At 41.2% G+C, this 17,047-nt stretch overlaps 1 protein-coding gene across 5 annotated transcripts in view; it reads left to right on the plus strand.

Annotated features, from left to right (window-relative positions):
• TANC2 (tetratricopeptide repeat, ankyrin repeat and coiled-coil containing 2) overlaps positions 1–17,047 on the plus strand; it is a 325,867-nt gene that overhangs the window by 239,794 nt on the left and 69,026 nt on the right. For all 5 annotated transcript variants that reach the window (XM_014062481.2, XM_087713296.1, XM_087713297.1 and 2 more), the window contains one exon: positions 2,631–2,764. In XM_014062481.2, coding sequence (XP_013917956.2) covers positions 2,631–2,764 — 134 coding nt within the window. The remainder of the gene's footprint in view (positions 1–2,630; positions 2,765–17,047) is intronic.

Genomic DNA, 17,047 nt, shown 5'->3' on the forward strand with positions numbered 1-17,047 from the left:
AAGGCGACAATCTGGGGAGCGAGAGATTTAGTCGGGTGGGGCAGTTTCTCCAGTGAAGCATCTGATTCATCCCCAGGAGTGAGCATTTCGTCCTTCGCTGTGTCTCTGCCTCATCTGCTGGAAGACTTGGCAGCAGGCCACTGGCCTGACTGGCCTCTTCTCCACTTCCAGCAGCTTCTGGCCAGTGCTTAGAAGCTGCAGATGAAGCCTCCCATGCCTGGCGAGGGTGGGAGAAGAGACGGCAAGAGCACCCACATCTCACTCCATGCATCTCATTTCTCCTCCACCTGCTACTCCTCTCAATAAAAAGATGGCGGGGAAGGGAAGCAGCCAGGATTTTGCTGCCATTGGGGCAGGGTGGGAAGTGTTGGGCTGCGAGACACATGTCCTACCTGGGACTTGCAGCTCCATCGCGTTCCTCGCCATTTTGTCCAGGGAAGCATCTTGTAAAAAAAAACCTTTCAAATTCAAGAAGTTTGATTGAACTCATGAGATTTTTTGACCAGGTTTCCCTGGACAAAATGGTGAGGAATGTGATGGAGCTGCAAGTCTCAGGTAGGATGTGTGCCTCGCTTCTTCCCCACCCCACCTGCCAGAAATGAGTCTCTGTGAGATTCGTCGCACCGCTGCCTCGTGGAGGAGGACTCTGCAAGGCTTGTATCTTTGCCCGCACAAATGGCAGGATCGACATATCAGTGCAGCTGCGAACAGCAGAATGCCAGCTGTGCCGATATGATGAAGCTCACGGCGGTGCTGCTGTTTGTGTGTGCAATGGCATAACAAGCCTTGCAGAGTCCTGCTCCACGAGTCTGGGCGGGACACGTGAGGGCAGCACCAGTCAGCCGCTCGACTGGCATGAAGAACAGGGAGGGGAGGTGACGGGACATCAGTCCCATGCTTGCCGCCTCCTGCACCACCAAAATAATAAGACCCCCCCCCAATAATAAGGTCAAAGTCATATTTTGGGGGTCAAAAGAAAATAAGACCCTGCCTTATTTTTGCAGAAACATGGTAGTATTTTTTAAAAAATCATTCAGAGTAATTAAATGCTATGTGACCTTTCAAAGACTAATCTTTTTAAATATGAGTTATAGAAGAAGAATCCAGAGCAAATTCTTCACAATTCATAATAATAAAAGTAATAGAGTTTGAAGGAGCCTTGGTATTCTGGTCAAACTCACTGCTCAAGCAGAGGTAGGGGACCCTGTAGCACAGTGTTTTTCAACCTTTTTTGTGCAAAGGCACACTTTTTTCATGAAAAAAATCACGAGGCACACCACCATTAGAAAATGTTTAAAAAATTTAGCAACCACAATTGGAACTGGCAACTTGGTTATTAAGTGAAATTGCCTCTAAATAAAACTACTAAAACTACAACTGTGCTTATAATCTTACTACAATTTTCCTTCCACCCTGACACACACACACCAAATCTACTTGCAATAGGACAACATGGGAATGTTTCCACAAGACATTTATACATGGTTAACCATGGTTTATTGAATTCATCCACTAATTTCTATTGGTTCTCATATAGATTGGGCTTACACAACACTTCTAGCTCTAGCATGGAAAAACTGTTGGCTAATGTGGAATTATGGCAGAGCCCTCCTCCCGCCCCAAAAGACGAGGCAAGCCACATTTATTTGCCTCTAAATAAAACTACTAAAACTACAACTGTGCTTATAATCTTACTTCAATTTTCCTTCCACCCTGACACACACACACCGAATCTACTTGCAATAGCCTCCGCCACAATTTTTTTTTTAAAAAAACCAATGTCAGTTGTAGGAAAGGGGAAGAATGGCTGGAGGGGGAAGGGATTTTATGAATTACCTCTCTCTCTCTCTCTCTCACACACACACACACACATTCTCCCACGCACAGAGCGGGAAAGGCGAGCAGCAACGCCGGGCTGCTTCCTCCTCCGCCGCCGCCGCCTTCACTACCCAGCAGACAAAAGCGAGGGCCGGCCGGCGGGGGCTGCTTTCGCCGCGGCTGTCAGTCCCTAGCCCTTCTGGAGAGCGCAACATGCACATTCCCTCTCTCTCAATTTCTCTTGGCTTGCAGCTGCAGCTGCTCTCAGGCAGGGTCAGCCCAGAGCCTGCAATGACAAGCCCCACCCTTGCGTGGCTCCCTCTTCCTCGGGCTCGTCGTCCCCTGGAGAAAATAGGATCGCGCACGTGTGCAACGGCCACGGGGCTTGCCCTAGCTCTGGTTCGGGTGAAAGGGACGACGGCGGTGGGAGATTAAGCGAATTCGCCCCGAAGGCTCCCAAGACAACAGAGGCCGAGTTCAGAAAGCGCATTTTAAAAATGATTTTTTGGGGGAGGGGGGGCGAGTGTTTTTCCCACGGCACACCTCACACTGTGCCGCGGCACACTAGTGTGCCGCGGCACAGTGGTTGAAAAACACTGCTGTAGCATTCCAAACAAATGGCTGTCCAATTTCTTCTTAAAAACTCACATGATTTCTTATGCTAACTCATATTTCTATCTATGTATGAATACAGTTTAGGATTTTCTGCTCTATCATCCTTCACTTAATTTAATCACAAGCATTGCCATTCAACTCTGTATCCTTAAGAGACCTGATAAACTCTAATTTGTTTCTATTCATCTACATTACAGATGTTGATGCAAATCGAGAACTTTCCCTTACTCAGCAACCCTCTGCTCACCCCTCCATTACCAGTGGCAGTTGTCCCGGAACACCAGAAATGCGCAGACGTCAAGAAGAAGCTATGCGAAGACTTGCTGCTCAGGTATAAAATGGTTATTCCATTAAATGTTTTTCTTTTCATTTAAGAACCAAAATCTGAGTCTGCCTTCATGGCAGAGGGAATGTGGCAAGGGAAGTTGCTAATATACTTTAAGCAATTACACAAGAATTAATATATATATATATATATATATATAAATTATTTTTTATTTTTAAACAAACAAAAACATAAAACACATACAACCTTCTTCCATTTCATATAGCGTGTCATTTGGTTGCAAGATTTTGTGCGTCCTTTCCATGGTCACCACTTACAATTATATATCGAATCACAAATTGTTCATTAGATAAACATAAGTACATTATTGTTATATGTCAATTTTTCATCTGTAATTATTATTCCTTAAACAAGATATTTTAAATATTGAATCCATACATACAATATCATTTTGCAGCAATAGTTCAACTCCAATTATTGTTCCTACGTTTTAAACAAAATATTATATATGTTGAAATCATTACATCATTCCATTACATCGTTCTAATCTGTTTAACAGTGCTAAACCCTTATAGTATTGCATATATCATTCTATTATTCTTAAAATATAAAAAGTTCTCCCACTTTTTCCATTACCATGATTTTTATCTAACCATTGATAAAACAAATCCCAAACCTTGTAAAATTTGTTTATCTTCTTGTTCTCTAATTTCAAGAGAGAAATCATTTCCGCACATTCCATAATTTTTTAAATAGTTTCCTCCTGCGTTGATATTTTCTCATTTTTCCAATTTTTTGCAAATACAATTCTAGCTGCTGTTAAAACATTTACAATCAAATATTTCAAGTCTCTGTTATATATTTCTGGTATAATTCCCAATAAAAAAGTCTCTGGTTTAAAGTCTATACATTTTTGTGTCGTTTTCTCCAACCACATGTGGATCGTAGTCCAATATCTTTTAGCTTCTGCGCAAGTCCACCACATATGGTAATATGAACCCAATGTCTGATGACATTTCCAACACTTTTCTGATTTATTCTTGAACATTCTTGCTATTCTTGTCGGGGGTAGATGCCACCTGTAAAACATCTTATAAAAATTTTCTTTCTGTGCTGTTGACATTGTCATTTTGTAATTTTGGGACCACAATTTCTGCCACTTCTCTAATTCAATCCCATGCCCAAAATTTCCCCCCAACCTATCATAGTTCCTTTAACTTGTTCTTCTTTTAACTTATTTTTAACTTGTTCTTCTTTTAACACTCTAGTAAGTGTCCATAAAGGTTTTTAATTATTTTTTCATTAGTACCCACCAAAATTTTATCTAACTCAAGTCATTTTATCATAAAAACCTTCCTCTTTACGGTCCTTGTCATATCTAGATTGTATTTGCACATATGAAAGCCAGTTCATCTTTATACCTTCCTTTTCCAATTCTTGCATAGATTTAAGTTCACCCTCTGCATTCAATATTTCACCATATCTAACTGTTTGTTCCTTTTTATATATTATTGTGTATGAAAAGGCTTCAATAGTTGATAGCCAGACTGGAATTTTTAAATAATACTGTATTTTAATCTTCTCCCAATTTAGTAGCAAAGCCTCCCATAGGTAATGTCTTCTAAAATACCCCTGTATTTTAATTCCCTTGTACCATAAAAAGGCATGCCATCCCAACAATAGATCATGTTCTTCAAGGGTCAATAATCTGGTATTCCTTAGAGTTATCCATTCTTTAATCCACATCAAACTTGCTGCCTGGTGATATAGTTCCCAATTGGACAGGCCCAATCCTCCTCTTGTTCTTGTATCTTGTAACAATTTTAGTTTTATTCTTTCTCCCCCCCCCCCCATATGTACTTCAAAACTATTTTATTTAAGTCATAAAAATATTCCTTCCCTAGTCTAATTGGAATTGTCTGGAACAGATATAAAATTCTAGGTAGAATGTTCATTTTAATTGTAATCAAAATCATTGAAAGTTGTAGATTTTCCCATTTCTTCAGGTCCATCGCGATCTATTGTTTGTTGATAGTCGTTGTTGTCTTTTAGAGCACTGCATCTTGCTGTTAAATATATCCCCAAATATTTATCCTTGTTTGTAACTTGCATCTCCAAGGTTTCCGCCAACTCTTCTTTTTGTCTTGTTGATATATTCTTTGTCAAGATCTTCATTTTGTCTTTATTTATTTTTAATCCTGCTACTTTTCCATATTCTTCTATTTTTTTCTCTCAATTTAGGTGCTGTTTCTAATGGATCCTCTAGTATGAAGACCAAGTAATCTGCGGATGCTTATAGCTTATATTCTTCCTTTTTGATTTTCATTCCTTTTATTTCTTTTCCTTCTCTGACATTTCTATTTAAAACTTTTAACATTTAGACAAAAAGTAATGGTGATAATGGGCAGCCTTGTCTCGTCCCTTTCTTTATTTCAATAGACTCTGTCAAATCTCCATTTATCATTATCTTAGCTGTTTGTTTATAATATATAGTTTGTATGGCTTGAGTAAATTTCTGACCAAAGCCCATCTGTTCCAGTTGTAACAGCATAAAACGCCAATTCACATTGTCAAATGCCTTCTGAGCATCTAAAAACATCAATGCCAATTGTTTTTCAGGATGTGCCTCTTTAATCTTTATCTTTAATTTGTCTCTTTGGCAGAAACCCATTTCGATCAGAGTGAAAGAAACTACTTAAGTATTTTTTAAGTTGTTCTGCCAATATTGAAGCAAACAATTTACAATCTGAATTTAACAGGGAAATTGGTCTGTAATTCTTAATTTGTAGTAAATTGGCCTCCTCCTTTAGTAAAAGTGTAATATATGCTTCTGACCATGTTTTGGGTATTCTCCTCTCTGACAACACCTCATTCATAACTTCTAATAATGGGAGAGACGACGATTCCTGCAGGGTCTTATAAAATTCCACTGGTAGCCCATCCGGGCCCAGGGTCTTCCCATTCTTTTGTTTTTTAAGTGCTTCGGTTAGCTCCATCATAGTTATTTTGCCTTCTAGCATTGTTACAGTTTCTTTGGGTATCTGGGGTAAGTTGGCTTCCTGTAAGTATCGTTTCACTCCTGCCTCTTCTGTATTCTCATGATCATATAGTTTACAGTAGTAATCTTGTATAATTTTTTTCTTCTCTTCATTCTCATAACAGGTTTGCCCTGATCATCCATTAACTGCAATATCTTCTTTGAGTCTCTCTCTTTTCTCAGTTTGTATGCCAACCATCTGACTGGCTTATTAGCATTTTCAAAGTAATTCTGTTTAGCGCCCCTAATTTTTTGGGCTAATTCCTCTTTTTCCATTAACCCAATTTTGTGTTTGATCGTATCCATTCTTACTTTAATGCCCTTCTTTTGTGGGGAATTCTGTAGTTCTTTTTCAAGACTCTTATATTCATTGTCAATTCCTTTAAGTGTTTTATCTTTTCTTTATATTTCTCTTCCTTGTATAGTCAATTATCAGACCTCTGGTATAGGCCTTCATTGTGTCCCAGAGGTTCTGCATTGATGTCTCCTTTTTTCTATTTTCTTTAAATAAAAATAGCAATAATAGCAATAGCAGTAGACTTATATACCGCTTCATAGGCCTTTCAGGCCTCTCTAAGCGGTTTACAGAGAGTCAGCATATTGCCCCCAACAATCTGGGTCCTCATTTTACCCACCTCGGAAGGATGGAAGGCTGAGTCAACCCTGAGCCGGTGAGATTTGAACCGCTGAACTGCTGATCTAGCAGTAGCCTGCAGTGCTGCATTTAATCACTGCGCCACCTTGGCCAATTCCTTTTCCATTTTCTGTACAAAGTCTTTCTTTTTTAATATAGTGTTGTTTAATGTCCACCTAGATCATTTTCTTTGTCCTTTCCATTTAATTATCATTGGGTTGTGGTATGCCCAAGTACTTGTTTCATATCTTGTATAAGCTCGAAATGCTTCATCTATAGCATTGGCCATCTTCTCTTGGGTTAACTCGAGGACATTTGTCAAGATTTCTATCATTACACAGGTCTGTGACTAAAAAGCTGTTTGATTATTTTCATCTAACTTCCATGTATTTTGGTGCACTGAAAATAAATAAAATATTGAAAAAACTCCTAGACGTCATGATTTGCAAAATTGCAAAACATGCAAAATTGTCTTCACCTTTATCATTTTTTTTTAATTTTTGGTATTTTTTTATATTATGGGTTTTTAACCAAATTTAAAGTCCAAATTACTATTAATTAATTCACATAAGTGCATTTAATATATAAAATGCCAAAAAAACTTAAAGTGTTTGTCCAAGTTATGTAAAAAAAATATAGTACTGTAAATCTGATGGTCAGCAATATATACATAAGCTAAGCAAGTTTTAAGTCTGTGCTTCTAATGGTTGAAGGGGTTAATCTTTCCTGAAGAATCCAGTGGGAGGGAGACACAGGGCAGATAGCAGCATCTCCTGTCAGTGCAGGGGGCATGGCCAGCACTGTGACGTCTCATGTACAGACACAGAGCTGCTCTCTCCTGCATGCCACACTTGTGCACAAATCATCATCAGGTTTTTGATTCTAGGCTGTTCACACTTTTTCATTGCAATTCATGTTAGCTCATCATTCTTCAACCATTATGTTATGGCTCCGTGAAAGTGTATTAATTTGCCAAACAGTTTCTGTTTCATCTGTGGTGAATATACAGTGTTGAAGCAACAGCAGAATATTACAGACTTTGTGAAAAAAGTATACTTTGCATACTTTGGATTAAAAATTGGAGATCAAGATAAAGTTTGGGTGCCTCATAAAGTGTGAAAATGATGTGTTGAGGACCTCTGAAACTGGTTCAAGAGTAAGAAAAAATCTTTCTGTTGTGGGATTCCTATGGTATGGCGAGAGCAAAAGAACCATAGTGATGACTGTTACTTTTGTTCATGCGATATGAAAGGGTTTAATTCCAAATGGAAGCATTCCATTTCATACCCCAATCTTCACTCAGCAATTCGTTCCATTCTCCATGGCACAGATATACCAGAACCCAAGCCCCTTGCTACTCTGCAAGAGATACCTAGCTCTGATAAAGGTGAAGTCATACCTGAACCAGATGATGAATCAAGTTCTGACTTTGAAGAAGATACAAGACCAAAATTGTTTTCTCAGGAGGAAATGAATGATTTAGTAAGAGACTTGAATCTTTCCAAAGATTCCGCTGAGTTACTCGGATCAAGGCTGAAAAGCAGGAATGTCATCTTCATGGTTCAGACATCATGAAAAGGAGTTTGTTCCTTACTTCGCCCAGGAAGACAAGTTGTTTTATTGCATCGATGTCGAAGGTCTGATGGGTCAATTTAAAATCCAATATGATTCAGAGCAATGGCCTCTTTGTACAGATTCTTCAAAAAGAAGTCTCAAAACAGTTTTACTCCACAACGGTTTTTATACTTCCATACCTATAGGTCATTGAAGGAAACCTTCAACCTACGAGAACTTGGAATTGGTTCTTTGTAAACTTAAATATGAAGACCATGGTTGGCAAATGTGTGGGAACTTGAAGGTCTTGTGCATGCTGCTCGGGCAACAAGCTGGGTATACCAAATACCCTTGTTTTCTGTGTCTATGGGACAGTTGAGATCGACAAAATCACTGGCCAAGAAGAGTTGGCAGCTGAGGGTGCTAACAGTCGGTGAAAAAAATGTCCTCTGAGAAACTTTGGTACCTTCCCATAAAGTTCTTCTACCACTTCTCCACATAAAATTGGGATTGATGAAACAATTTATAAAATCACTTCCAAGAGATGGAGAATGCTTCAAATACTTGGTCACCAAGTTTCCATGTCTGTCAGAGGCAAAATTGAAGGAAGGTGTGTTCGTTGGACCAGACATTAGAAGGCTTATAGTTGATCAAGAGTTTGTCAATACCATGACGGATCCTCAAAAAGAAGGGTGGATTGCATTTAAAGAAGTCGTACAGAAATTTTTAGGCAATAACAAAGATCCTCACTACAAAAAGATTGTCGGAAGAATGCTGAAAGCATTTCAAGCTTTAGGTTGCCTGATGAGTTTGAAAGTGCATTTCCTCCAGTCCCACCTTGACTACTTTCCTGAAAATTTGAGAGCTGTGAGTGAGGAACAAGGTGAACGATTCCACCAAGACATTAAAGAGATGGAAAGGAGATACCAGGGAAAATGGAGCACTACAATGATGGCAGACTACTGTTGGATGCTTCAGAGAGACATTCCAGATACTACTCACAAGCGTAAATGCACCAAGAGGAGCCTCACAAGGAAGAAGAATCGAGTTTAGTGTGTGTAGGTGAGTTCATTTCAGTTCAAAAAAGGATTTTCATGAAAATATTGTAATAAAACTTTAATTTTATAAGTCTATTTCCATTTATTTTGAGGTATTGCCTTATTTAACAGTTACCTAAATTGTCAGGAAATGTGATGTCCTATGACAAAATGGAGGTCATTTTTGGATTCAGCGCACCAAAAAACATAAAGATTACGTGGAACAATCAAAACAGTTCTCAAAAAAATTTTTTTTGCAGACCTGGTTTTCACCTTTTTCTTTTTCTATGTTTTGGAATCTTAAAAAAAAATTCTGACCTTTCCATCTCCCAATTCAGTATTCCAATATTATCTTTTTAGATCACACTCAGTCTTTTGTCAATCTCCCCAATTTTCTTCTCTCTTTGGTCACCTTTTACTTCAATTTTTTGTAGTCTATCTTCATATTTCATCACCATTTGTTGAATACTATCAATTTTTTCATCAGTTTTAACTGCTTTTTGTTCCATGTTCTCCGTTCGTTGTTCAATGTTTCCTGTTGGTTGTTCTATTATCTCAATTTTTTTCCCATGTTTTCTGTTCTCTTTTCGACCGTAACTGTTTTTACTTGCAAATTCTGAATTCCTTGCTTAATCATCTCTAAGGTAACTGCCTTCTCTCCCTTTTCTTTTTCCTGTTGCAACATTGTCTGTATTGATCTTTGTCCTCCTGCTGGTGAGGAGGAGGATGTTGTTGTTGCAGAACTGGTGGTTATTATTCTTATACTCATCTTCAAATTTTTCTATATTATAATCCACTTGGTGTAAAAGTCAGTTGTAATCCAGAGTGACCATAAGGTGATCAAAGGTTAAAAAAAAGAAAAAAGGAAGGAAAAAAGTCAATTATAATCCAAAATTACCATGGGGTGGTCCAAGGTAAAAAAAAGTAAAAAGATAAAAGAAAAAGAAAATAAAAAGGCCAAGGAAAAAGGGAAAGAAGCTTCTGTGGGGAAAAAAGCCAAGAGTAAAACAAGAAAGCAAAATGGAGATAGTAAGTAAATTTACTATCAAAAATGTGAAAAGGAAAAAGAAAAAGAAAAACCCATAAAAGAGAATAAAAATCTTCAATCTTTTCTATGCCATAACCCAATTGAAAAAAACCAAAAATTGAAAACAACCAGATACCAGACCCAACTTCACAGCAAAAAGAAGTAAACACTGCCACCAGCAAAAAGAAAGAAAGAAAAAGAAATAGTTTCCAAACTTCTTGTAAAGTTAAAGCTCTCTAAACAAAAGAAAAATAAATTCAAAACTTTTTAACATGAAAGCCTTTCAAGATTACTCCAGGCTTACTCTTACAGTTGTTATCTATTCTTTCCAGGCAGAATTTCAAGGACTGAAAATTTCAGAGTGAACACCTGTGTAAATAACTCTTCTCCTGTCAGTCCTGGCTGAGCCAGTAACCTTGGAGAGCAACCTTTTCCAAACATTAATTCAAACAAAAAATAGAAACAAAGTTTCAAAGCCTCTAGGTGGCAGTGTTACTTATCAAGACTTTCTCTCTCTGTACTGCGTTCTCTGCCTTATTAAGAGAAAATAAAAAATAAAAAAATAAAAAGCCAAATGAGAAAAAGGAAAATAGTACAATGAACTTTAAACCGCTGTATATATAAAAAAAGACTCTTAAACAATGGAACAGTAGAATTTAGTTATCAAACAGTCCAAAAAGTAAAAGGCAGAAAAGTGGAAAAGAAAAAAGCCCGCTCCATTTAACACTACGCTAAATAGAAAATCCAGTCAGGCTTCTGACAATAAAAAGAAGAAGAAAAACTTTCACTTTGACTGTAGCCTTATATTCACCACTTACTCTCTCTCATCAATCTTTATTTTAGATTAGTTCTCTTCATTTAGGATGTTCTCATAAATCAGAAAAAATGTTAAAAATCTCACCATGAACGACATGCTCTCTCCTGCATTTTCACTTCCGAAGCTGTCAGCAGTTTCGCCAGGCTTAATGGCTGCTTCCTAGCTGCTGGCAAGAGGGCTATCCATGGATCACCAGAGACTTTGCGGGTTTCTCTGGAATCGGCAGGACATGCCCCTTCCTATCACTATCTCTTCCGGATGGTTTAGGTCCAGTTGGACTGTTCTGCGGCTGGAATTTCGGTAGCAGTCTTGGAGCCCCAAGAATGACCATCGTTTCACCGTAACATCAGTTGCTGGTCTCCGCATATATTTTAATATATACACACATAGCTATTGGCAACAATCTCTTCACACACAGGCACAAATGCACAATTTCTTTGTATTTATAAACTTTCCTTCTGTTAGATTCCTCACACAAATGCACATATACTCGCATATATACACACAAATTCCCCCCATCTAAAGGCATATATTGGGGGGGGTGTGTGTGTGTGTAGCCATACTTTAGTACTTTCACACATTTTCGTACTTTCGATTCAAAAAGAAACTGCTTTATCCAGACCCTGCAGTACTGAATTGGGTGCAAGAAGCCCAAAAAGTTCTATCTCTTTCTATTTTTTTCTGAAATTTGTGAGCCAGCTAGGTCTCTCTTTGTCTTTGATTGCAATTAACCACTTATAAATGGATCTAGATGATGGGAGAGTCCAGCAAAGCCAGAAAAAAAATAATTTCCAAGCAGCCAATCAGAAGCAGAAAGGTTTCCCTATGAACTTTTAATAAGGAAGGGAGATAGCTCTATTCTCCAATATGCTGACGTTAGAATCCAAAGTATAGGTATTCTCCTCCTTTTTCCTTTTAGAGATTGAATCCACTAACTTTCTATTACGCCTCTCCTAGCTAACTCCTAGTTTGATTCAGTCTTATATCCGAGAGAGGAGTGTGTAATTAAGCTAGTCAGAACGAAGTTTTGTGTTTACTTTGGATTCTCAGGTCAGAGAGATTATCAGCATTTAGTAAGCAGCCTATTTCAGCCTTCCCATTATCAGAGTGCCTAATGATTTAAGAGCAGTGGAGGGGAATGGAAGGCTGGGACTTCAGAAGCATTGCTTCTGGAGCACTTGACTGAAAAGTAAGGTCTATTACTTGTGAGAAAGTTAGCTGCAGAGTGCTAGGAAGTGCAGGACAGACAGCTGAAGATCGGGAACAGCCCAATGGAAGAAATCCCAAGGCGGAAAGCTAAAAAACCATCTGATCGACGCCGGAGGGGATTTAAAGAGAGAGAGGGGGGGTTTTGAAGCAAGCTCCGTCAGGAGGAATCTTCAGAAGGAGGAAACAGCTACCTACCTAGTCTAACAGCTGGCTACGTAATCTAACTGGCAGCCGTTCCAGCTAGTTAGCAGGTATGATTGGTGCTGCAACAAGAAAAGAAGCAATTTTCGAGGCACAGCCACTGAAAAGAAAGTGCTGGCTAGCCAGATTGGCCAGCAGCTGCACAAAATCTAAGGGGCTGGAGATTGGAATCTCTCAGCCCAGCTGCCATTTCCAGCTTCTTCATAGAAGAACCAATATTTGGCGCACTTTCCTCAGCAGACAGCCTGTTGCTTCCACAGCAGCGGTCGAGAAAATTCCCAGCACATCAAAGGATGGAGAGTATGGCTGCACCAGACAACCACCAGATGGCTTACATGACTGGGGAAAAAAGCGGGTTTTTAGCACATCCCCAGATAGAACAAAGAAGCTCTGCAGCTGCAAAGGTGAACAGTGGAAATTTAGCTGCAAAAAGGAAGATTTCTAAAGCTCAGGAAAGGGATGCCCTGAGGAAGGACAGAGCCTTGGAAAAGGAGATTTCAAAGGCAAAAAAACAGGCTGAGCGAAGAGTATTAACAGAGTTCTCTAGGGCAATCATCTCTTAGGGCACTCAGAGATAGCCAGGGATGAAAGTCATTGAAGCCTCCCAAATTGGTCACCATAGAGCTATCCTCCCACCAAATAGCCTGTCAGTAGAGAATGGATAGGAGCCTGACCTAAGGTAGATGCATATGGGCCCTGAGGCCGCTTTCACCACAACAGCGGTGGGTATCCGCCCAGGGGAGAGCCTAAACTCAAGAATTTCTGAACAAATGAGCCTTTTGATATCCCTAACACAGGGACTGGTCACATCTCTTCAACGGGAATCAGAAGGGTGGTATGACATCAGACTCAGCCCTGGAATATAGCCAACACCCGGCACCCCAGGGTCAGGAGGACTTGAGAAATGTCTGGGAGCCAACCTCCCCCACTCCATCTCTACAAAGCAAGGATTGGATTTTAGGAGAGGAGGATCAGAGAGAGTGGAGTCTCTCAGATTACGAGGGGTCAGTTCCTGAGCTCCAGGCTTTCACAAGCCTGTTTATACCTCCCTTGTTCAGACCTCTCTTGTTCAAGGTTAAGGCCACAGTTAACATGGGGAATGAACCTAGTACCTCAAAGGCACCCCTGGGCCTACCAAATCCAAATGCCCTCCTGTTTACACAACCAGTGGGGCAGAAGGAGGAGGTTCCCTCGCCACAATTGTTTCATGATGTGGTCCAAAAACAATGGGCCCAACTGGGAACATATCCAAATGGGAACGACAGGAGATTCTATAACATAGCCTCAGACTTCGCAGAGGAACTACAAGTACCAACAATAGACAGGCCAGTAGAAGCCCTAACTATGGCTAACCTCGTGGCCCAAGACACACCAGACTCTCTGAAATCAGAGGATAGAAGGACAGAGTTAGCCCTTCGCAGGGATCATCAGGCAACAGCCTCACTCTTCAATATGGCCTCTTTAGCTGGCTGCGTCAGATGCAAAGCAGAATTTCTCCCGACTACCAACGCCTCCAGCAAGATGTTACTAAACTCATAGCGGTGATGGAATTCTAAGCAGATGCCAACTTGGATACAACCAAATTCGCTTACAGGGCTATAGCATCAGCGGTGACAGCTCGATGCATGCTGTGGCTTTGCAACTGGCAGGCGGATGCCAAATCCAAATGGAGACTAGCCTTTGCACCCTTCACGGGTGGCAAACTATTTGAAGAGGCCATGGAACCAATCTTGGTGGAAACCAAGGACAGGAGGAAAATCCTGCCATCCTTGCACAGACAAGCGGACCAGAGGGCCTCGCCTTATGAACATAGTTCCTTCATTCGGCCAGCAGAAGCTGGTCCAAGTTTTTTTGAAAGAAGATTCCTACAGGGAGCTGATCAACAGACACATAACGCCAGATTCCGAGATAGGCCCAAACAGCAGTTCCAAGCCAAGAAATCATTTCATGGCTCTGGGGGCCATCCCTTCCAGCAAGTGACCCCAGGTCGGACCCTCCTAGTGCACTATTCGCGAACCAATGGGAGGCAACCACGTCGACTCCTGGGTTCTGACCACAGTGAGACTAGCCCTCAGACTTGAATTTCTTTTCACACCCGTTTCTTCATACATCATCCCATACCAGGAGACAACACAAAGAGGAGCCTCATAGAGGCCGCAATCCAACACCTGTTGTGCACTCAGGCTATCCAGCCAGTCTCGGCAGAACAACAGGGCAGTGGTTCTACTCCATAATGTTTCTAGTTCCCAAGGCCTCGGGGAGTGGGGGGTGGAGAGCGATTCTAGATCTGAAGAGATTAAACAGATACCTCATTTACAAGAGGTTCAAAATGCAATCCCTCCAGTCCATCTTGGAGAGCATTTGCGACGGTGACTTCTTAACATCTATAGACCTGATGGAGGCATATCTCCATAAGCCTATCCTATCATAATACCAACAGTTCCTCAGGTTCTACTACACAGGGCAGCAGAGCCTTACCATTCAGTCTGTCTTCAGCACCCAGGGTGTTCATCAAAGTCATCTCAGCCTACATCAGGGCACTATCAATCTGAATCCAGTGCTATTTAGACGACATCCTGGTCCACTCCTCCTCCTACAATCGAGCGATGGAGGATCTACTGGTCACAATCAGGATTCTTCAAGACCACAGTTTTTCTGTCAATTACAGAAAGAGCCATCTGAATCCTACTTCCCATCTGCCTCACCTGGGGGCAATTGTAGAGTCCTCATTATGCCAGGTCTTCCTGCCTCAGGAACTGCAGGACAGCATAAATACATTAGTAGACCAGATTCTGGTGGACCGGGAGGTCCCTCTAGCCAGTCTATCCAAACTTCTAGGCAAGATGGTATTGTACCTCAAGACAGTGCCCTGGGCATGCCTACATACAAAGGCCCTTCAGTGGTTTCTATTGCCTTACCAGAGGTCAGGAGAAAGCAATTCATACAACAAGTGACAATTCCACACAAAGTGCTTCAGTCCTTTCATTGGTGGATGTCCCAAGCCATAGGCAGGGGTTGCACCTTCAAGGAGGCCATCCGCCTAATCATCACAACAGACACCAGCCTCTTCGGCTGGGGCACCTATTGTCAGGCGCAGATGGCACAGGGGCAGTGGTTCCAGGAGGACCTAACAAACAGCATCAACTGTCTGGAACTCAGGGCAGTTTGCCCGGCCATGAGACATCAAGGGGGAACGCATTCCAGAATGCTCATGCGAGAGACAGAGCAGTTGGGGGTCTGGGAAGAGAGACACTGTATCTTTATCAAAGCGCAACACATCTCAGGAACAATGTACTTCCAGGCAGACTGGCTCAGCAGGACCACAGTCGATCACATGAAGTGGCGCCTGCATCCAAGACTGTTCAAGGAAATGACAGATCGGTTCAGGTCTCTAGACTTCTTTGCCATACCATTAAAAAGTTAGCTGCTGAGATTTTACCACAGGTTTGTAACAACAAGGGTGGAGCAGGCCAATGCACTCCACATTCCCCTGCTTCCTTTGATCCCAAGGGTAATCAGGAAGGTGCTGGAGGAGAAAGCAGAAGTATTGCTACTAGCTCTCCACTGGTCCAGGAGACTGTGGTTCTCAGACCTGGTCAGCCTATTGATAGCCAGACCTTGGAGGATCCCACAGGAAAAGATATCCTTCAGTCAGGGGGCTCTAGTGCACCCAGAGCCACAATGGTTACAGCTGACTGTCTGCCATTTGAGTGGAGAGCCCCGACACAGGACAAGTTGTCCAGCAGGGTTATTAGAATAATCCAGACCTCCAGAAGACCTTCAACTAACAAGATCTACAACTTTATCTGGAGAACCTTTCTTGGTTGGTGCTCCAAGGGTGGAGTAGACCCCATCTCAGTTACGATGGCCCAGTTCCTGGAATTTCTTCAACATGGGCTAGACAAAGGACTGTCCCCAAACACCATTCGCAGACAGGTCGCAGCGCTGGCATCGGTGTTATCATGCGGGGATCCAGATTCCCTCATGCACCATCCTATGGTGCACAGATTTATTAAGGGAGCAATCAATTTAAAGCCTCTGGGGTGCACAGGTATCCCACCTGGGACTTACCCAAAGTCCTGCAAGTAATCTCCTTGAAACCTTTGAACCATTGAGAGGGTTGTCCAGAAAGTGCATGTAAATCTGGAACTCAGGACCAGAATACGGCCCACCCTTAGGACAAGCCAGCTTTGGTATATCCCATACTTTGGATTCTCACGTTAGCACAATGAAGCAAGGGCGTTGATATTACATGACATGTTCCTTCTCGATGTGTTGACGTGATAATCCAATCCCACCCTGATGACAGTCTGGTCCTGAGTCCAGGAGGGGGGGGGACAAGGAGTACGTCAAGTCATCTGTTACATCTTCATCACTGGGAGTTAGCCAGGAGGTGCATGGTAGAAAAAGTTATTGGATTCAGTCTCTAAAAGGAAGAAGGTGAAGTCAATACCCATGCTTTGGATTACACATCAAGAAGGAGTGTGTCAGGTAAGACCAACACCCTTTTTGCCTTTTCTTCTTCAATCCTGGGAGGAAGGAATCCTGGCTGGCTTTTGCCAGGTGAGAACTAGCCATCTCAATCATGGAATAATGAATTAGTCATTTGAGAACAATGCAAAACAAAATGCAATTAGAATTCTTTATTAGGAACATTATATCAGTGATTATTCTGAGCTGTTTTTGTAAATTTTGTATGTTTATGCAGTTTCCTTGCTGCTGACAGAGACCCAATATCCTATTTATTTGACCTTTTAATGATAATCTGGTTGCTAACTGTAATATATATGTACACCACCCAGAGCCCCCCTC

The sequence above is a fragment of the Thamnophis sirtalis genome, unplaced genomic scaffold (genome assembly GCF_051295495.1).
Source record: "Thamnophis sirtalis isolate CommonGarterSnake01/CBP01778 unplaced genomic scaffold, rThaSir2_p1.2 scaffold_4, whole genome shotgun sequence".
Lineage (NCBI taxonomy): Eukaryota > Metazoa > Chordata > Lepidosauria > Squamata > Natricidae > Thamnophis > Thamnophis sirtalis.